The sequence below is a fragment of the Takifugu flavidus genome, chromosome 5, assembly GCF_003711565.1.
Source record: "Takifugu flavidus isolate HTHZ2018 chromosome 5, ASM371156v2, whole genome shotgun sequence".
NCBI lineage: Eukaryota > Metazoa > Chordata > Actinopteri > Tetraodontiformes > Tetraodontidae > Takifugu > Takifugu flavidus.
In genome coordinates, this window is record NC_079524.1 from 5,682,348 (window position 1) to 5,703,898 (window position 21,551).

General features: G+C 48.3%; 2 protein-coding genes across 8 annotated transcripts in view; one reads left to right on the top strand and one right to left on the bottom strand.

Annotated features, from left to right (window-relative positions):
- Positions 1–5,490: 5,490 nt before the first annotated feature.
- On the bottom strand, positions 5,491–12,335 carry snx18a (sorting nexin 18a). Of its 2 annotated transcripts, none has more exons than XM_057033042.1 (2): positions 10,835–12,335; positions 5,491–6,694 (listed from the first exon to the last, which is right to left on the bottom strand). In XM_057033042.1, the coding sequence occupies exons 1-2, from the start codon at positions 12,333–12,335 to the stop codon at positions 6,441–6,443; spliced, it is 1,755 nt and encodes a 584-aa protein (XP_056889022.1). In that variant the 3' UTR covers positions 5,491–6,440. The 2 variants fall into 2 exon arrangements, with proteins under 2 accessions (XP_056889022.1, XP_056889023.1); XM_057033043.1 differs by lacking the exon at positions 5,491–6,694 and adding an exon at positions 8,656–8,867.
- A 3,036-nt stretch (positions 12,336–15,371) lies between these two features.
- The window catches only part of LOC130525836 (ADP-ribosylation factor-like protein 15), a 53,119-nt gene continuing 46,939 nt past the window's right edge, over positions 15,372–21,551 (top strand). For 2 of the 6 annotated variants that reach the window (XR_008950596.1, XR_008950597.1), the window contains exon 1: positions 17,882–18,108. Coding sequence is in view for 4 of the 6 variants with exons in the window: in XM_057033054.1 (XP_056889034.1) it covers positions 18,043–18,108 (66 nt within the window). In the remaining 2 variants the exon portion in view is untranslated. Of the gene's footprint in view, positions 15,767–17,871; positions 18,109–18,824; positions 19,242–21,551 lie in introns of those variants that run through there. The other 4 variants (XM_057033053.1, XM_057033054.1, XM_057033051.1 and 1 more) reach the window with 4 other exon arrangements.

Sequence of the window (21,551 nt, forward strand, 5' to 3'; positions counted from 1 at the left end):
AAATAAAAACGGGGATTTTTCCACTCGGTGGAGGATTTTATAAGAAGGCCTCGGCCCTCCCACCCACTTAACACACACAAAGTTGTTTTCTGTACTCTCTTCATCTCCTGTGTGTGTGTGTGGTGTGTGTGTGTGTGTGTGTGTGTGTGTGTGTGTTTAAAGCAAATTTGGCTTTGTTTTTTCCTGCTGATTCCCAGCAGAGGAGCCCAGTCAGTTAGTACCAGTCTGTCCCCGTGCACAGATGTGGGTTTAGAACCTTGTGAAGTCGAGCAGATTCAACAGTTATTGGTCACTTTTCGGTCTTTCGTAGTCATAAAGAAGGTTTGACTCGGATGTTTCGTTTTATTTATCATTGTTCTTGGAAAACCAGACTTGTGGACCGTGTCCCACTGTAGAAGCGGGCAGAGGAGGGAAGGAAGGCGCCCACGCAGCGGCGGCACAGGTGTCTCAGTGGGACCCCCCCCAAGGTGGCCTGTGACCCGGGGACACTCCCGGGGACGAGGTCACGGGGGGAATCTGGAGGCCCTGGAGCCTGCATGCATGGGTATGGAGTCAACAACCCAATGTGAGCCTCTGCTCGGAGAGGTCGTCATGGTTCTGCTGTGACACACAAATGGGTTGCCTGACTTCCAGAACCCAGCAGAAACCTCAAGCCCAGGAGAACCCTGCAGGAGCGAGGAGCCCTGTGTCTCCTTGGTGTGAGAGCTCAAAGGCTTTTGCCTGAGACCATGATCATCCTGCTTTGGTGCCTCTGAGTCCAGGCCCAAACCACTGAGCCACACCTGAGGATGCCCTCCACCCTTTGTGGAGGAGGAGAGACCCTCGTTGTTCTGAACTGGTTTACCGTCTGAAATCCGGGATTATTGTCTTATTCCTAATGAAACAGTCCATCCTTGAGTGGTCTGAGCCTCTTTCGTGCCTGATGGTGTCCTCCAGCAGCACTGAAATCTCCCCATTTAGACCCAGGACCGAGGGTCTGATCCCGGGCCCTTCCAGTGACTCTGATGTGGTTGGAACCTGCAGGCGCCCAGTTCTAGGGGGTCCTGTGACCTCTGAGGAAGCTGCGACCTTTGAGGCTAGTGGCCCAGGAGGCAGAAATGTCCCTGGTGCCCGTCCCCTTTATCAGGCCGCACGCAGCACCCAGGTCATGTGACCTGGTTGTATAATGCTTTGATCTGTGCATCTGCCTGAGGAGGAATGAAACAGAGCTGGCTGTGATGTACCGACCCGCTCAGCTTTGGCTCCCAGTCGAGCCTGACCAAGATTCCTGCCATGATATCGTTACATAGTAATTACAAAAATGGCTTTAGCACCGTTATCTTCCCTCGCCGGCCTTTAACGGCCTTCACTTGTTCATTTTTGGGATTCTTGAGAAGTGTTTCTGCTTCCAAGAACAAAAGTCAGATTTTGGCCCCAGAAAGAGGAATTCGAGTGTTGAGTAAATGCTGACGCCTAAGTGTTCAACGTAACCCAGACAGACAGGAAGCAGCCACAGGGGATAATTAGAACATGTTGTCACCCTCAGACGTTAGATTTCAGGGTGACGACGGGCGTCGTTTGTGGGTTAGGAAGCACGCGCGCTCCAGTTGGCCCTGGCCTCCCGCTGCCTGTCGCAGGCTCCCTCTAACAGGTGGGAAGTCCTGCCGACACCAGGCAGCTTTTTATGAAGGACGATCGGCTGGCGGAAAATTCTGCAGAGGCTTTCAGAATGTGGCACCTTGACGTTAAAGGTCTGCTGGAGGAATTTCGGAGGAAGCGTCTGGGCCACCCGTTCTGAGGAGGCCGTCTTCTGCCTCCCAGCTGTCGCGGGCAGTAATTAACAGCAAACGACCTTTAGTTACAGGTGCACCACAGGACACAATCGCTCACACCTGCAGGCCAGAGCCCCGTCGACGAGCTCATCCTCACCGCCACGAGGAGAACACGCAAACACACGAGATAATTAGCTGGTGTTCCTATGGCAACAGATGATAAAGCTGGTGACCTGGGTGGGATCAGGAGGAGGTGAGGTTCCACAGGCCAGACCGCCAGTTTCCTGCAGCACGCTGTGGTTCACAGGGCAGCTGCTGGTCAACGCTGTGTGTGAGTGTGTGTGTTTGTGCTTCCTTCAGAGTACCAAAGTAAGACTTATTTTACCAGCAAAGTGAGGACATTTGGGCTGGTGTTCAAAGGTTAAGACGTGGTTTGAAGGTTAGGGTTTAAATCGTGTAAAAGCCTGGTTTCACAGAACCGAAAAGAGAAGCAGAGAAGGCGCGTTACAGTTTTAGGGCTCAGCCTCAACCAGAGAAGGTCGCCCCCACCGTTATATTTAGAAAGAAGAAACAGTTTAAGCAATTTTTAGGTGCTTTGCAGGAACTTCACATGTTCTCAGTGCGGATGACTTAGTTTTAGCTTGAAAAAACAAACATTTTTTCCCGCTTTGGGACGAGTAAATATTTAGCCTGGGCCGTATCACCGAGGCTGATGTAAACAGGGGAAACGGCCTCTTCTGGATGTTCTTGCTTGTTTGTTGTAATTAGAGCTATAAATGAAACCCCGAGGAAGGAGGGGACGCAAGGAAGACAAAAGAGTGTGTGTGTGAGTGTGTGTGAGAGAGTTTTCTTTTCCAGACGGCATGAATGAGGCCCCAGCGGAGAGCACTTCCTGTGTGAGGGCTACAAAAACAGAGCGAAGGACGCCGTCGCCCCCACGTCCCCGACCGTTCTGCAGGTAGCTGCTGCTCTTCTTTTCCCTGACGATACAGAAAAACAGTCGTTTCCTCTGAAAACACCGACCCTGAACAACAAAGTGCGACGCCGCTTCCACTGGGGGAGCGTTGGTGGGTGGGGGATGCCCGAGAATTCTGCCCGCCGGCGATGAATTTTGATTGGCCTGTGAAAATAGAGCCAGACGTGACATCGTTCACTGCGTGACCTCGAGCGACTCACACCCGCCTCTTCCTCCCGAAGCCGTTTTAGGGAGGAGAAATCCGACTTCAGCCCTAAAGTATCAAGACGTGGCGCGTTGGTGTGATGCTGCAGCGCTGATGTCAGCAGATGATGTCATGGAAGCGTGTTTGTCCGGTCCCACTTCCTTCAGAAGCACGGCAGGGAGCCGACGCTGTGGTTGGAATCAGCTTAAAGTCCTTTTCAGCGAGTTCTCTCTGGGAGTTCCAAAGTTGGAAGGAATAAAAACAGCTGCATTGACTCATTTATTTATTTTCAAGGCAGCGTGACTTTGGAAATAGCCGACAAACGTTAAAGCTTGTTGAGGCTAATTACCTTTGAGGCACATTTGAACCCACGGACACCGTTTGTCTTCCAAACACGACAGACATTTCAGGAATGTTGTACTCCGAGCAGGCGGCGGGGAGAGAAGAGCGGCGGCGTAAACATTCATCCTGCCCTCATCCTCATCGTCAGCCATCAACACACAGACCAGCCCCACTTCCATTACCAACATGTTGGTTCCCACACCTGCAAACCCAGGAAAGGGAGCCTAAATCCCCTCTGGGTAGGGGTCAGGGGTCAAACCCAGGGGAGGGGTTGATGGATGGTGATTGCTCTGGAGTCCCTCAGCTTTGGCAGGATTGGGTCGGCTCTTTTTGCCCGAGTCAAGACCAGAACCGGTCCGCTCTTATTGAAAACAGACTCAGCCAGAATCCCTCCAGCAGGAATATGCTGAGTAGAGGGAAATTTTGAACATTCCGAAAGACTCCGCTCAGAATGAAGGGGAAAAAAGGCCGTACGTTTGCTTCTACCTCTTATGTGCTGTAGCAGTCAAGGTTAGCAGGTTAGCATTGTTAGCTCACAGTGAGGAGGATTCAAGGTTTGATTCCAGGAGAGGAAAAATAATGATGTTCCAAGTAGATAAAAACCTACTTTTCCCAGGTTCTCAAACAAGAGCTAATTATTTTTCGTTCTTTCCAAGCTATAATTATTGAATATTTTTAACTTATGCTAATTAGCTGGTGCTTTTTTTTGCTGATACACGTCATGTGTGGGTGTTTAGGCTAATTTGGGTTTTTTTTTCACTCGTGTTCGTTGAGTGCATCTTTATACAGAAGTGTCCTGTGCGGTTTATCTGATACATTAGATTAATTCTAATTTAATTATGCTTCCACTTGCACTGCCAGCTATTGAGAAAAACAAGCCCGAGTTCAAGAATGTGTCCCAGAAAAAATTGAACTAATCAAGCGCTTTAACCAGCAGCTGGGAGACGTTTACGCCAGATTTCTTCATTTTTGGATCATCCCGTGACCACAAAGAGGAGGTTTGTGATGTTTCATCAAGTTAAAACAGGACATAAGAACGGCAATATTCAGAATTCCTTTCCCGCTGCCTTGACCCCTGACCTGCCTGCCTTTAGCATTCAAACCTCAGGCTGCAGAGAGCAGGAGGGGAAACGGGGGCACCCATTTCCCCGGGCGCTGGCAGTTCTCATAGAAAGGCCTCAGGGACGATGACTGAAGGCCCTGAACGTCCCATCGTAGACAGAGAAAAACAGGGATTCTACCAGAAGAGACGGACACAGAAAGATGGCGATAATTAACTCTTTGTGGACAGAAGGCTAATTACCATGCTAACACAGCTGCTGCGGCTGTTGTCAGTCAAATCTCTATTTAACAGTGTGAATGTTTGAACTCTGACCAGAAATGTGATCATTTCAACAATCTGGTGGTAAATTGTACTCTTCCTGTACTCTTCCTGTTTTTACACTGTCGCAGATAAACACAAGTGCTGTAGTTGATAGTTCTCAAACTGATAACATTCGGAACCCACCTTTTTTTTTTCCAAAAAGGGGTGGAGCCTGACTGTTAGTTGGCCTATAGATGACCAATCGGAGCAGAATGGGCAGGGAAAGAACTGAAATATTTGCACAAACACTAATTAATGTTAGTGAATCTGTCCAATTTGTTGCATCAAAGAGCCGATCGATCTGTTCTAATCTCTTCCGTTGCTACTAGTTAATAGTCTCATACTCTGAAAATCTATTCGCGTCTCCTGCTGTGTCAGTGCTGCGTTAGCACGCTAACGTGGGAAACCACCTTGGAAAAGGAACAGCTTTTTTAACACAGTGACATCAGCAAACGGGCGCTAACTAGACGTATCCGAACGTGTTGCATAAAAACACTGACCGACAGAGAACAGCTCACCAAAAAAACCCAGTCATTGTCTCGGTTTAATGTGCTAATGACCGCCTCCTCTCCCTCTGACCTTTTCCTGTTTCGCTCTGGTTTAGCCGTCATCCATCCGGGCGTCTCTCTCACTGGCCAGATGTCCCAGATGGCCGGCTGCACGCCTGCGTGCTGTCAGCAGATCTGCGGGCCAAGTGCGAGCGTAGCATGAAACCCTGACATGGCACAGCAGGCCTCCAGAGATGCAGCCAAGGAAACCTGCAGAGCTGTGCAGTTTGCTCCGTCCGAGCGGCTGCCTCATGTAAACAAGCACTTCCTGTGGTATTGGTTACGGCACGAGGAGAATCTCGCCAAAGCAACACACAACACTCAGAACCAGTGAAGAAGGGCTTTATTTAGCATCTGAGCGTCTACGTTAATCTCTCCATGATGAACAGCAGTACAACCAAAAGGTCTACAAGAGCGCTATTAAAACGGCGCCACTGTTAAAACAGGTGGACCCTGGACCCTCAACCAGCCTCACCACAGCACCTCAGAGTCTGCGAACTAACAATCCAGCGACACGACAGCACACGTAGCGTTGAGCGTCCGTTCTGCTCCCCTTTACTTCCACAAACCTAAATAATCACCAGTGCTGAAAAAGTGAAAGACTCTATTATCAAAGCAGATAATAACTCCCTTTCTCACGCAACCCTGCGGCCGACAGGCCAATAAACGACACGACCGCTTAGCATTATCCCATAAAAGTCGCTGATCGGACTATATTCCAATATAAAGCTTTTTAGTATCCTGTATTAAAAAGGCCAGAGGCATCATCAGAAGGCACGGTGGGACGATGGTGACAGCCTGCCTGGTGAAGAGGTTGTAAACATTCCATCCTGTGGGTCACAGTGAGAGATTCCAGGAAGGCGTTAACAGGCAGTGAGGTGGCCCCCGCAGCGTGGCCGCGTGGTCTCTGAAACAGTCACTTACAAACCGTTGAAAGGCTAAAAAACCCTGTTGAAATAGGAAATCCTGGAGGCCTGGATACAAGGATTACACGGATGGGGTCAGATCTGCACACACACCAGAGGCGCCTCCATTAACGCTGCTTCCCATCCAGTAATAATCGAGGATGTGTTGTTAGCTTGACTAAAATAACTCAATTACAGCTCCCCTATTAAACACGGACATCCACTCCCATAAACGCATGCTCAACAAGCACAGAAGCCTGGATTTCTTATTAGCACAAGACTGTAAATCTCCATAAGCGGCTCGGCCGACGCCCGACGCCGCCCTTCAGCGGCGGCTGCTGCAGCCTCGCCACAGTCTGAGCCGCCGTCCCCTAGACGTCGTCGTACTTCTGCAGGGCCTCCTCCAGCTTGCCTGTGACTCTTGTGAAGAAGCTGATCTGCTGCTGCAGGTAGTGCTGCATCTGCGCCTTGAAGTCTCGCACGCGGATCTGGTGGAAGTGCTGGATCTCTGCCAGCGTGGCGCAGGAGATGATGTTGCAGCGGTCGTTGATGCCCTCGGCCTGCGCGGGGTCCATCTTGCCCTCCTCCACGTGCTTCTGGCTTTCCTTCACCTTTGTCAGGGCTCCTGTGGAGAGCAACCAGGAACAATCAATAATGTTCGGTTGCAGAAAACAGATTCCATGAAGGGAAAACACCATTTATTTTTTATAAATGTCAACGGCCAGCTAGCCCTCGGTGTGAGGGAAACAAGGTGGATTCCCTTAAACATCTGATTTAATCAGCACTTGAGGCTATTAGACGTTAACAGGAAATGTCATTCGGAATCTGAATGATGCGGTGTAATTTGCAGGCGGAGCCGGTTAAACAGTGTGTTCCAGACAGCCTGAGAACCGCTCCTGTGTGGGGGGAAATATCCCACACATGAGGTCACAGAGGCCTTTCAGAAACAGCCATTTAAGGGGATTTGATAGCATCTCGCCAGCGACTGCTGGCATTTCCTTAATCCTGATCTCAGCAGGCAGAGACACCCTCCACGGAGACGCAAACGAGGCGGGCAGACGGAGCGGGACCTCCAAGAACGGGTCAGTTCATCAAACAACCGCCATCGCGCCGTCAAAGAGGTCAGGAGGTCATGGCGGGCTGGGGCGGCTGCTCCTGGATGAGCTTGTGTTGTTTTTACTGCTGGATCCACAAATCAGGTCCATCTGCTCGATTCCGCGTAGTTTACGTTTCTGTTTCCTGATTCAATAGGACGCTGGTGGGAAGGCATGGCGGTCTGGGGCGTTTCAGCCCCCCCCCATGTGACCCAGCTGGCTCAGGACCAGTGCTGACGCACGTGATGGTGACACGGTCAGCAAGTGCAACAGCGCAAACGTGACCTGCAACAGGCGGCCGGGGCGCACGTCGCCATCAGGGCTGATGTCATCCCTGGGTAATATTTGTGCCCTGAGGAGGTTTAGTTGGACCGCCTGTGCTGGCCTGTCTGGGGGGGTTTAAAGTAAGAACCCTCCCTGAAAGCTGAGACAACAGAGGACGGTCTGACCTAATCCTGCCCTCTCTTGGCACCTGCTCACAGAAAATGTAAGATTACGCCTCACCCTCCGTGTAAACGCTGGCAGAAGTTCCCCTCATCGACTCCTCCTGCCCCCCCCCACCACCCACTCCCCAGGAACACGCCTGTCTGCCCTCAGGCTTCCTTTTCGCTGCAGCCCAACACGGATCTCTGGAATTCCTCTAAAGCACAAGAACGTGAAAGAAAAGGAGCGACCCGGGCCCGGAGTCGGCATAAAGGGGCCGACAAACAAAGCAGAGGGAGGTGTTCAGACGCGTCCAGGGTTGGGGTTAGGGAGGAAGGGGTCCACAGCAGCGGGCCAGCCGGTACCTCCCTGTCTGGACAAGTGGGGCCGGTCGTTATTTTCCAGATTTCCCTTCATCAATTGTGTTTTACGGCTATGAAAACGCCACAAAAGGAAGAGGACTGAGTTGATTTGGGAGCCAGCGACCGTGGTTGTGACCCCTCTGTCAGCAGCGTTGTGCTAACCGGAGCGTCCGCAGGTGTCCTGCTGTACGTCTGCGTCTGCCGCTCACACACGGAAGGCTGCCAACACGAGCCGCGTCTCACACGGCCGTCCATCAGCTTTATTACACGTTGCAGCCCGGAGCCGCTCCTGCTGAAGGTTTCTGACTCCTCCTGGGTGTTCAGAGGTGGCGGCTGGACTCACTGCAGGCCGCAGCTTTAGCTCTTACGTAATCGCTGCTTACACAACCCCCCCCCCCCCCCTCCCAGCCGTTGCGGGCCTTTGACTGAGCGACCAGCAGAGAGCCCACAGTCGTGCCCTTTTTGTGCTCTGGAGGACATTTAACCGCCCTCAAACAATGCGCGGCCCCAGACGGACTCGCAGCGCCCAACAGCTGACTCAGGGAAACCCGGCTTTGCAAAACGGGCGCGTTCTACGACTGCTCGCTGTTGTCGCCGCCGTGACGACAGCGAGAACATCAGACAAAGCAAACGCAACACCGGGGAGGTGAATTAGCGCGGCTGGTTTGGAGGTCTGCTCAGCGTCTCTGCTTTTTTTTACACTGATGTGAAACCTTCAACGTTTATTTGCTTTTAAATTCATTTGAGGCCACAGTAGCGGGTCTCATTTAGGGATACAGACGTCCAGCTCCGCTTGTCTGGACACCTGGACCGTAAATCATGACTCTGCCTCACAAAACATGAAATTTGACTCCACATTTCTCTGCTGGAGTGCTTCCTGTTTGCTCTATTCGCTGGAGGTCCTCTTAGCCAATGTGATCTGAACAAATACAAAAAACAAGTTACTCCACAAGAAAGAACTGCAGGCAAGATAAATATTAGCCCGATAGCTTTAGTGAAACATTTCCACTGTGACTGGATCCTAAAAAGCACATCTTTAGTGTTGGGTTTCCAAATAAGGATCCAGCTCTCTGAAACGTTCCTGCCACACAGGTCGCAGGGAAGCTAAGCGCTAACGGCTACCAGCCCCTCCTGAAGTGGAGTGTTTAGTGTCCCTCGGTGGGGAAACTCACACATCGCTGATCCTGGCCGTGACATTAAACACGAACTTTGTGAAATGGATGGAGTTCAAATTGGAATTCAATAGAATCTCATAAAATCAGGCCCTGACCAAACACACAAGCTACGGTCTGAACCTGCCTCCATCACCCTCAGACAGCTCTGGCGTGCAGGTCTGGAGTTTCGATGCGATGCTGCTGCAGAACCGTGGGTTGTTAAATAAAGAATGTGGTCTGGCCTCTCTGGGCTGTGAGCGGACAGCGATAAACCCCACTTCATGCGAGCAAGTGAGGACACTTCCTGCGTGCCGTTTCAAAACCACAGCAACAGACGCAAGACTCACACACCAGGATGGAGGAGGAAGCGTCTGATTAAATACAGAACAGAAAAGGTGGATGGAGGTCTAGACAAAAAAAAAAGATCCAGACAAAGAAAGAATGCCTACGTGGCTGGCACAGAGTATTGTCTCCACACAATGAGCGCTTTAAGCTATAGGTGTTAACAGCTCCTCTAAAACCTTCTTTTCTTTCATGTGACTTTAATTACAGTCATTTGGCGGCAGAGTTAACCTTTAACGGTTCTGGAAGGTTCTACAGAACCGACAGGTGAGACTTTGATAGTCTCGCCTGTTAACTGAGGGGTTAATTGAGAGTTTTAGAGCCTGCTGCAGATGCAGACATAAAACATATTTGCAATATGGTAACACGCTAAATAATATTGACTCCTGCCATTTGCCTGTGGGCAGAAGGAAATTAGAGATGAATCATTATTATTTTATTGTCACTGAGTAACGATTAGAGGGCTAGCTTAACTAAGAGTGCATTAGGGTTAAGATTAAATGAAATGTAATTACAGCGCTGATTAGTTCACAGCTTCACCTGTAAAGCTGTTCCTGTCACTTCACAGCCGCGTTCCGAGTGTCTGTGCACGTTAGCGGAGGGAGATCACGCAAGGTTCAATAAATAGCTGTTATTTGGGCTGCACGAAGCCGACGTGGCAAGCTAGTTGTGAGCCGACGGGGACGCCAAAAACAGGGCCGGTCCTGTCTCCCCAGCGCGGCCCATTGTGGAGTGAATGGGCCCAGTGTCTGCAGGGCTGCCAAAATCATAAACCGGGGCGTGCACGGCCAAGGTGGGGAGCTGGGGAGCGTCACCACAAACCTGGCCAAGGTTGCTCTAAAGCCAGACGTCACGCCCCGACGCATAGATGAACAGATCTTCTGACTCTCATCAGAAGATCAGATGACACATTCATGCCGGAGCGTCTGCATGAATGTACACACACACTGTTAAAGTGTAACGCTTAAACCACAGTTTCCTTCTAAGGCCGTTCTTTGTGTCCATGCTGCTTTCACACGAGCGTGACGTTTGCTTTCGGTTGGAACCGCACGGTCGGGTGGGCAGCTGATGAGTGTGTGACGCCGACTTTCTGTGACAAAGCGAACAATGATTCACCTGCAGTGGAAAAAAATCATGCCTGGTCAAATAAAGCTCCGCCCATTCTCGCCACCAGGAAGACGGGGGACAAACATGAGCGACGTAAGCTGAGGCCGCCTGCAGGCTGCTGAGAGACCACCTCGGTCAAATCAGCCGCTTTTCATTCATCGCCTCTCTATTTGTGTCTTCCTGGTCTCCGATTTTAGCCTTAACTTAGACTGGGAATGTTACAGGTGGCGAACAATCCCTTCTGCCGTGTGGTGTATTTACGAAAGCGCCGTTTTTTTTTTACCTTTCTGGACATGTATGATGTCTGGGAAGTTAGCTAGATGTCCTTGGTAGAGACCTAACAAATCCATGATGGGGTCCAGGTCCTTCCTCGGCTGCTCTGCAAAATAATCCCCGATGGCGTCGTAGGTGTCGGCGGTGAAGGAGATAGCCTGGTTCAGCCCAGCGGAGTACGGCTGCTGGTCCATTTCAAAGGCCTGGCTGAGGACCTTGAAGGACAGCCCCATTTTCTGGTATTCCTTCTTAAAGCCGCTCATCTGCTTGCGGGCAAACTCGCTGGCGGTGGCGCTGAGCTGCAAGGCGCTGTCGTCCATCCTCTTGGTGAAGGTCTTGAAGCCGTCCACTTTGCTCTCCACCTCCTGGAAGTCGAGGGGAGCCGGCGGGGTGCTGATGGTGAGGAAGAAGTTGGCCCCGACCATCTCGTCCTTCTCCGCCTTCCTCTTCCCCTGCTTCCAGGCCTTTTCGTCCGTGCTGCTGCAGGTGAGGAAGTGCTGGAAAACATCGCACCTGGCCAGGACGGGGTGGCTGGTCATGTGGTTCATCCACCATATGAGGCCTTTCCTCCGCTTGGAGATGAAGTCCTCCTCGAAGCGCCCCGTGGCCTGCTTCTCCGGCAGGTGCGGCACCGAGATGACGGGGAACTTTTCGGCCAGGCGGGCGTACAACCAGTCAAAGTGCTTATACCTGCGGTTCACCTGGTTCTGCGTGTGGGTCGGGGTCAGCTTGTAGGAGATGTAACTTTTCATGCCCTTGAACTTGGTCTGTTTCGTGGGGTCGTCGATGGTGCAGGTGAAGGGGTAGGGGTTCTCCTGCCACTCGGGGCCGTACTGACCCATAACCACACAGAGCTTGTCTCCATCCTTCACAAACCCCGACGCCTCCCCGAGCACAAACGCCTCTCCTCCCGACTTCACAAAGGTCGAAAACCTGTTCAGGTTTCTGCTGACCGTGGCGGAGCTCTTGGCGTGCTGGGCGTTTCCTCTCGCCATGGAGGACGTCGACACCCTGTAAGTGGACAATCCATTGCCGTCAAAGTCGTGATACCTCCTCCCCGCAGAGCCCGGCTCGTCGGCGACGGTGGAGTTGTCGTCCCAGTCGTCGTCCCAGTCGTCGTCGCTCCCCTGGCTGGCCTGCTGGTAGGGGGGCTGCTGCTGCGCTGGGGGCTGCTGCGTCAAGGTGGAGACACCAGACGATTTGTCTTCAACTTTCTGAGGGGCGTAGGACGCGTCAAATCCCCCTGGTGGGATGTTTGCATATCGGGAGTCCGGGTAAGTGTCCCCAGATGTGCTACAGCTGTTGTTGTTGAGCGTAGAGTTGGTGTTATTCCTCAAGATCTCCACGTAGGACGCGGGGAAGAGTCCCCTCTCCCCTTTGCTGTTCGCCCCTTCGAGCCAGCCGTCAATGTCCTGCTCGCTGTACAAAGTTAGGATTTCGTTCTCCCTCACCGACACCTCTCCCGGGTTTTCAGAGTTGAAATCGTACAGTGCCTTGGCTCTGAGCGCCATGATTTACCACAGCTGGACCGGAGCGGGAGCTGGAGCTGGAGCTGGACTGGAGCTGGAGCTGGAGCTGGAGCTGGAGCTGGAGCTGGAGCTGGGGCTGGAGCTGGAGCCGGAGCTGGAGCCGGGGCTGGGGCTGGAGCGAAGCGCAGCGCAGCGCCGCGGGCAGCCAGGCGATCTCACCCGACTCTACTCTCCGAAGTCAACGCAGGAACTTCTGGTTGTGTGAGAATTTTCCTTCTCCCCTCTCAAGCCGCCTCTCACCTTGGTCAAAGTTGACAGGAAACGGCGGCGTGTTAAACCGCCCTACTGGAACGACGGCGTCTTCCTCGCAGCAGCACTAATCTGTTCCTTTCTCTCTCAGACATGAGGAGGACGCTGCTCCAGCCTACACGCTGCGCAGCAACAGCAGCAACAGCGCCCAGGCCAGAGCAACCGACCGCGGAGCGACGACCGGCTGCGAGCCTGCCAGACCAAACCAATCAAATACCAAGTCTGTCACCCCCACACCCAAAGAACCTCAAGATTAAACCCATTGAATGCATTTTAGAGCCGTTAAAATAAGTGCTCCATAACTCACCATGTACAGCACAAGCTCCTTGAATAAATATATTATTTACTCAAGTTTATTATCATTTATTTTAGGCCGATTTGATTTTTGCTTATATAACTAATCTTAGATTATTCTACAGCTTTTGTGATTTTCAGAAAGATTCGCCATTAGGGATAAAAATGAAATATATCTTGTCTTGATAAAACAAATATGCATATAATATCCCAAACTGTATTAAGAATATTACAAAATTTATATCCACATTTTTCTGATATATTAAGAAATGAGCCTGGTATCAATATTATAGTGTTCTGGAAGTATTTTTTTTTAACATAAGATACTAAACACTCTTTGTATTTAAAGGAGAACCCACGATTTAGTAGTAGTAGCAGTATAAGTAGCTGTAGCAGTAGTTGTTAAAAAGATAAAACGTTTAAAATGGGGTAGTGGAGCAGATCAACAGCGACATCTTTCGCAAAATTGAGCTTGCTGCGTTAGTTTTTTAGTTTTACATTAATAACATCCTGACTTATTTTGATCACAGTCTGGTGAATATACTCTGGCTACAATAAAATAAAATAAAATTAATACTTCTATAGATTCCAGCGAATGAATAATGATTTAATGGTTAGGATTTATTTACTAAACGAGTTAAATTGAAAGTAAATCAACATTATATATTGATATTTTACCTAAAATTAGAATTCAACTTTTGCATGTAGGACTACAATTTTTTTAATGAAAAAAAATGTATTCAGTCCAACATTTTTATTTGGGATAAATAAACAGAATACCACATTCTCACATTGTGGGCGATAGTGCCCCCTTGTGGTTATTACGCTGCTTACGTAAAACTGTGCTACTAATGATGCTACGTACAATATTTAAAATGTCAATTACATGTTAATATGATTGTACTTCTTCCTTTACTCTGTGCTCTGTCTGTCTGTCTGTCTGTCTGTCCGTCTGTCCAGATAGCCTTTTCAGACTAGGTTAGAATTTCTAACAAGACAATACGAAGTTATTTGTAAGATATGTAGCAAACATTGGGTTTAGCTCCTCTCATATCTGTCAGACATCATCTTCCACTATGTTGTGGATGTTCTTTTAAGTAGCACAATGCATAAAATTTTAAAGAAACAATCCCCCTATGGAGCATAATAATAATCTTATTTATCCTAATTGCATCCCACACAGTAAATTCACCATTGTCCCCAATCAGAACTAGAATGAAACCTGACAAATGTTTGCTGGACATTTCAAGCAAACTAAATTGATTTGCATTACCCTTTTCCATGCATCACTGCCTTGATGTATATGAGCACATCGAAACCAACAGTCTTTGACTATGAACTGTTCTTGTGCTTCTCACGCTATTGCCTTTCATTCATTATGTATTGTGTAAGAGACTGTACAAGAGGTTGCTGCATTCTGTGCCGCTTTATGATGAATAATACAGGGAGCAGCTTTAAAGGCACGAATGTGTACATGGGGTGAGATTCTTGTGCAGGGTAAAATAAATAACTGTGTTTCAAAACAAATCCTCTAATGGTTTAAGAAGAGAAGAACAGTGTTTTCTTTTTGAATGGTTTCATTATGTTCACTCCAATAATTCTATTTTTGAAAGTAAGATTTGACCTTAGCTGGGCTTTTATACAGTATTACTAAACAAGTATTATCATGCTTGTAGTGTTCTAATTATCTTTAATGTCATATATCACCTATAAAGCTGCATAACATATATTGCTTGAGTGAAATATGGACTGCATATAAATTCATCTCTGGTTATTTTGACAGTTATTGCTTCAACTCCCTGCAATGTTGCAATGCTTTATGACTTCACCTTGAACTGTCCAACTTATTTTGAGCAAACCATGGTTGATATATTTTTCATTAAACAAAAATAGCACTTTGGATCATTCAACTCATTTACACGGAGTCTCTTGATAAGAGCATTTTCATTGTCAGGTGTGGCCGGGTGAACCAGATTAAAAGGTTTGATAAAAGGTCAGGAGTTAAACAGATGTTTGCCTGCAGGACCAGTTAACACATATCTCCATTTACTCAAAAAGAGACTGCGAACACTTGAATGACGAACAACAATGATTGTACATGTTACATTTGCAAAAAATGCACATTATACATTTACATTAACAAGAATTCAGTTTGACAGAAATGACTCAGTAAGGCAGATTAATGAAATAGTGAATTCTCAAGCGTTAACTCGATCTCACATTTAACATAACGCGGAAAAACTAAGATTTCACTTTTCATTTCAGATGATTAAGTTAAATCGTAGTGTTAAAAGAAACCATTTCACTGTGTTGTCTCTTTAAAAAGTACTCATCACAAAAAGTTGTTTGAATAATCGCGATTTAACAACAAAAAAGTAATGATATTAAATATAAATAAGTTGAAAAGCCACACAGGGGGACGAAAATAGGAAGCGCACCCGCCATGTGTTTGGTCATGTGACCACGCTACGTGCTAAAAGCGACGTGCGTGACGTCACACTGGAGGCTTCGCTGGTTTCCTCACCCAAACACTCAACTGATAATTTCTGTCATTAAAAACTGGAAGTCAGCCGCTGGAAGAGAACCTGTCGGTTCCGACAACAACGCGCCGACCTGTCGACCGCCGTCGTTCCGGACAGACCCAGTCGGTTCTGCTGAGAAACTGGGTTCCGTAGAAGAAGGACCCTGCGTGTAGACAAACCGACGCTTCTTTTTTTTTATTATTTTGCTCAGGCATTCAAAAGGCGCGGAATACAAAGCGACCAACGGCCAAAAAACGACCTATTTCGGAGTGAGCGAAGCGGCAACGGGACCCCTGCGAGGCCAGTTCTGCTCCTGTGACTGCCCGGTGACAGTTCATGGATTATCTGGTGAGTGGACCCCTCCTGGCGGTGGGGCTTTGTGTGCCTCTGCCGCCTGTTCCCGTCTCAGTTCCCAGGTGTGTGCGGGACCCTCTAAACCCGGGTTCCCTCTCATGTTTCCCAGTATTTAAGTGCCAGTAGTGTGAAACTGGTTGACCCAGATCCTGGTGTGTTTGCATATGAAACACGGGAACCAGCCTCACCCTACCTGCACCGTTTAATGGCCTTTAACATTCACTTGTTATGTTGAGGACAAAGCTGCAATTTCAGACACAATGTGGTGAAATCCAAGTGTCCTCCATTGTTCTATTCGTTGTTATGGTCGATGGGCGTGTCTTGGAATACTGTTTCTGGAATTAAGGTTATTGGGCCTTTGCCCAGATGGCAGGAATGGGATGGGTGCTGCTATAAAAAGTGCAACAATAGAAAGGAAGCCGTTCCGATGGCTTTCTGTGGGGACAAATATCGACTGTAGAACGTCCTGTCCTGTCCCGTCCCGTCCCGTCCCGTCCCGTCACGTCACGGTGCAGAAGGCAGGAGCATCTGTCCACCCACTCTTATCAACTTGTTGACAATGGGCCCCTCAAGACGGTGTAAAATGCCCCAAGAGCAGACCCAAAGTGTTGGACCTTTTAGGGAACTTTGAACTTCTGCTACACTGACATTCCTCAAGATTACAACTGGCAGAGTCCAGCGTGGGGCGCCGGGAAAGGCGAGTGTTTTCCAAACAGGCTGGTTGCTGGATGCAGTTCAGCTCCTAACGATCCGCTTTTGCTGCTTCTTGCAGGGCTTGATGGTGTCGCTCGTCTGAGTGATGAGGCTTTTTGCTTGTTGGTTTTCTGTGAGCAGAGTTTTCTGGGGACAGCTGTAACTCTGGAGTCAGGCACCCGGCAGGCGAGGGCCTCTCCTCCCGCTGTGAGACGCTGGAGAGCTTGGCACAAAACGTTCCTTTCTTTCCTACAATTCATAAAACTGCTGAGAGGCTTCCATAAGTGTTTTGAAGCGATGCTTTGCAGTTTTAGGATGCACAGGAATAGAAACGCACAAGTATCACACATTGTTGGGTAATAATAAGTAATAACTGTGGCATTAAGTTATGTGCAGCACCGTCAACGACTGTACTCCCACTTTGTCATAAAAATAAGATTATAAAGCAGCTTTAGCAGAGTCTATGCATTTTTATCCCACCCAGGTAGCTTGATGCAAGTCTGCCATTAATGCTTATAACAGGTCTTTCAGGGGGAGACGGCTATTGGAGGAAATGAAGGGCTTCTTCCTCCCTGCAGCCTGTGGTTAACTGTGGTATTATATTGGAATCTGAGAGCAGAATGACACTGTGGTACATGCGAGTGTCAACAGGCAGATACGGTAGGAGCCCCCACTTGGTGGCCAGGGGCTGTGCCAAGGTAATTAGTGGAAGATGAGGAGTTTTAGTGCATGTTTTCTGCACACAATCGGTTTACAGGAAGCAGACAGACAACAAAGACTGCACTTTAGAAATGAAATCGCTTGTTATTCTCTTTTTGACTTGATATTAATGTGTTTTTCTTTTCTTTTCTTTCTTGGGACTCTTTTAGTAACTGGTGGCCATTATTCAGATACATTGTATAACGTAGTGCTTAAGGCTAAGGTAAAAATGCTACTGGTGATATATTTACGATGAAAAAAGACATGATTGTACTTTCTTTATAAAGGAAGGGATGAGAACAGTCCCAGAGCCAGAGCAGAGCCCCGTGTTTGTTATCTTACTCCCATTTTAAGGTCACCTGACTGGTTACCTGCTGCCATCAGGTGGCGTCTGTGTGTGTGACACAACACGGAGTGAGTTCCTGCTTTGTTTGTTGCTGTCCAGTTGTTCCTCAGAGCAGCACCTTCGAACAGAGCTTTTGCTGCAGAACGCAGCAGGAGGGAATTCATGGCTGCATGCAAACATATTTTGGCAGTCAGGGATTAGGGCTGGATTAAACCATGTGATCATTACAGCATTGGGTATTATCACCATCTTTTTTTTTAGGTCAGAATTTAATAGCAATTCATTCTTCTTCTATACTCGGAAATCCCGGTAGATGACTGTAATATCTGGTGTTTTTTGGCACACGAATGTTGGGATGATGGTGTTAAGATTAATAAAGGGAAGTTAGGAATAGTGTTCTTCTAGTTTCAGGTTCCTACTGCACCTCATTGTCCTCTGCTCTGTTTTCAGGTGTTCTATTCGATCATTTGCTTTGTTACTGCTAGCTTCCCTCCTACTTTCCTGCCTCTCTTAGGAGTTTGAAAGTGTTTGTATGAGTTGCACAAGCCCTGCATATCCAGCAGCTAACAACGCAGGCTCCAGTGTTAGCCACCTGCAGGTAAATCCAGTATTTACACACATATAATGCAGCCCATGTTCTTTGTGACCAGCAGATTGCATGTTTAAATATTGCGCCAATCACCTGCCAGCCTTGTCTGAGATAAATGCTCATGATATCTTGTTTTCCTCTCACTTGTGTCCTCTGTGGGCTACAGGTGGTTAGCCTTTCGCCTCGCTAACAAGAGGCATTCAAAAAAAGGTTTTCTTTTCTGTTTGGATAGAATCCAGCAGCGAGGGTGTGTAAAATACCTTTGTGGAGAACAATAACATTCCATAAGCCATCCCTCCCTGACAGCAGCCGCGTGTACGGCTTGTTTCAGTATCTTTTGGTCTCGGAGAGACCCCGCGAGGCAGCATCTTCAGATTATTAAACTGGATTTATCTTATTTCTTCTGAAGGGAAAAACAATAAATCATGGATCTTTTTTTTTCTGTAATAAGACCAAATCTATGAATGCTCTCAACCCCTGGATTTAAACGGCAGTAATTAGGCCTTATGGAGCTACGGTTCGCTCGGCTAAACGCGTTCGGCTCGTGACTCACGGTCGTCCCCGCACGGACCAACTTGTGATAAGACGTCCTATAACTGTTATTGAAGTCCCAGTGGCCCAGGTGAGCCCCTTCATCCTCCTCCTCCTCCTCCTCCTCCTCCTCATATATAAGCAGTGGTTTTCATTCTTCGGAGCCAGGGATGCGAGACGGTCAGAGTGTGGGATGGTAATGGTGCCTGATCCAATTTGTAGTCTTATTTCAGATCCCTAGTTGTCACTGAGCCCTTAATCTCTGTGGAGGGACATTTCACAAACTAATCTCACGCTTGCGTCTGTCCGCCAATCCTTGGAGGATATGTTTTTGTTCCTCCAATGAATCACCATGGGGACCACACACATGATGACCTTTAATCTGGCACATCTGCACACTCACAGGGTCCCTCCGTAGAGCTCCTGTCTGTGAGGACAGAAGACAGCGAGACACCTCGGGGCTGGACTCATGTTGTTGACTTCTTCTACTCTTCCGTTCGCTCACTCCAGAGGCTTTATTTGTTTGTTGCCGGGAGTTACGCCTGTCGCCCTGCGCGATGTCGGAGCATGTGCAACTCTGCCTTGCCCTCTGCAGGATTGGGCTTTACACGGTAAGAACCACCCGTCAGGTCCGAAGGAGTATCGGGGGTCGTATCGGTCACGCACCTGATCCATTACCGTCAGTTTCGCTGCAGTTTAATCGTCCGTTGTTGCGTTTTCTAAGACCACAAACGAGCAGCAGCTGCCTGTGCCTCACTGTTGCCTGGCTCCTGAATAAAGAATACTCTCTGATTCATTCAAGGAGGTGTGTACAACCATACCAGGCGTCAGTGGGATGTAAATTAGGCCTAAAAAGCAGCAGCGGCCTTTGATTAGAGACAGTTTCTGACAGAAGAAGAGGACTCCAGACCCCTCTAACTGCAGGTGCTGGCTGCAGGTTTGTTGAATAGTGGTAATCCAGGCGCCCTTAAAACCAGCCCAGCCTCATCTGAGTGTCCTGTAATCCGGTGCCCCTCCAAATATCCTCATTCAGATTGATTAATGGCATTTTTAGAAGCTATTATTTTTATTTTCCCAGCTCTGTGCATGGTGATATTGTCACGCGGTGAGTCACGTTGAACATTGTCAGGTCTGTTATTGGCTGACTAGCTGGTGAAGATGATCAACTTTACTCTGTTCTTCTTGACGCGTACACCACAAACACAATTTAGATGCTTTTGCTTTTTCAAGGCAATTCTTGGATAAATCATCAGGAACTTTGTAATGGGAGTGAAGCTCAAAATGGAAATATTAACTGAATATGGATGAGCAAGTGAAGCATCATCGTCCGGGTAACTGGGTTCCCCGTCTCCTGTGTGGTAAAGAGGTTCTTTTCTGGAACCATAAAGGGTCCATGTGAACGTATTAGACCCTCCACAGTCGCCTCATTATGTCATTAATGGGGTGGAAAATGGCTCTGGCTCCACATCATTTACACCAAAGCGCTCCGGGCCGGTTCACGCTTGATTTAGAACGAAACCTTCTACGTCTTCAATACGACGGTGTGGAAACAAATCGGGGTTGCTATGGCAACAGCCAGTTGCGCTTTTACAGCGAACTGGTATTTTAGCTGAAAGGATCCCTCCGGTGGTCAGTATAGGAGTGGTCAGTAGTGTTTCTATATAGAGCAGAACTGCTGTTAATGAAACGTCCAGGTTTAAGAACTGCAGACGGGACAGCCAGAACTTTCCATCGGGCTTGTTAGTGTCACATCACCTTGTTTTCAGGACATTATATTTTTAACTCTCTCTCTCTTTCTTTTTGTTTAAAGTCAGGCGGCACCAGGATGCCGTCTGCTCGGGTTTTAATGATGTTTTAGCGTTTGGGTCGGCCTGTGTTTAAATCCAGCGCCGCGTTGGATCGCGACCTCCTGGGAATCGGTTTTATTTCTGAATGGCAGGATGTGAGCGGCCAGCTCCCCATCCTGAAAACCAAATATTCCGCCTTTCAAAATAACCGTGCGGCTCGATGACGCGATGACGAATAAGACAAAGGTCAACAGCCACTATCAAGCACCACTTCCTGAACTGCAGCGCTTTCTGATTTCATCTTGTTGCGTCAAGGACGTTTTGCCATGGAATTTATCTCCGGGTGTTTGAGAAAGTACAAAGGACGATTTCCCACTGGAGCTGCGTTGGCTCCCCAGCCTTTGTATGCCATGTATTCCAGGAACTCGTTGGAGGTGTTTTTGAGGGCCACATCCTTCCTAGTGGCAAATCGGATCCAGTAAATATGCCTGTTGAATTGTTGGAGGACTGATAAAGCACCACACAAGGCCGGGCTCTGGTACTTTTACTGTGGCCACATTACCTGCAGTAGGGTGATGGACGGTCAGTAGCTAACGCTTCTTCTCTTAAACCGCACAAAGCAGGAACCAAACACTTTGAATTATGTGTGTTTGTGCGTGCGTAGGATACCTGTATGACGCACTCAGGACCTAGTTGTCATGAGGATTTCTACAAGACACTCGAGGCTGAGATGGAGATGCTGTGGTATCACACACATTTGGTTTAGTTTGGTTAGTTAAGCCTCATGTCTTGTTTCCTATAAGATGACCCTAAAATAAATCCTCCATATTCTCGTGTTTTAAGGTCTCTTCTTGTTAATTGGCTGGGTGGAACTGACTGGTGAAGAACAGCTATGGCTTTATGAATTTCTAATTGTCTCACAGTGACTTTCACACTTGTCTTGATGTCTGAAGGACTCCTAATTGTGACATAGGAGCTGTCAGCTGCTCCAGTTACTATTTCAGCAGTGATGTCTGAAAGGAGGTCCTATTGCTCTTCTTCTCAGCTAATCATTTGTGAAACTTGTTAAAAATAAACTCTTCAGACAGTTCGAGGCGTCGGCCTCCTCATTCCACATTCCTCAGCTGTAATTTT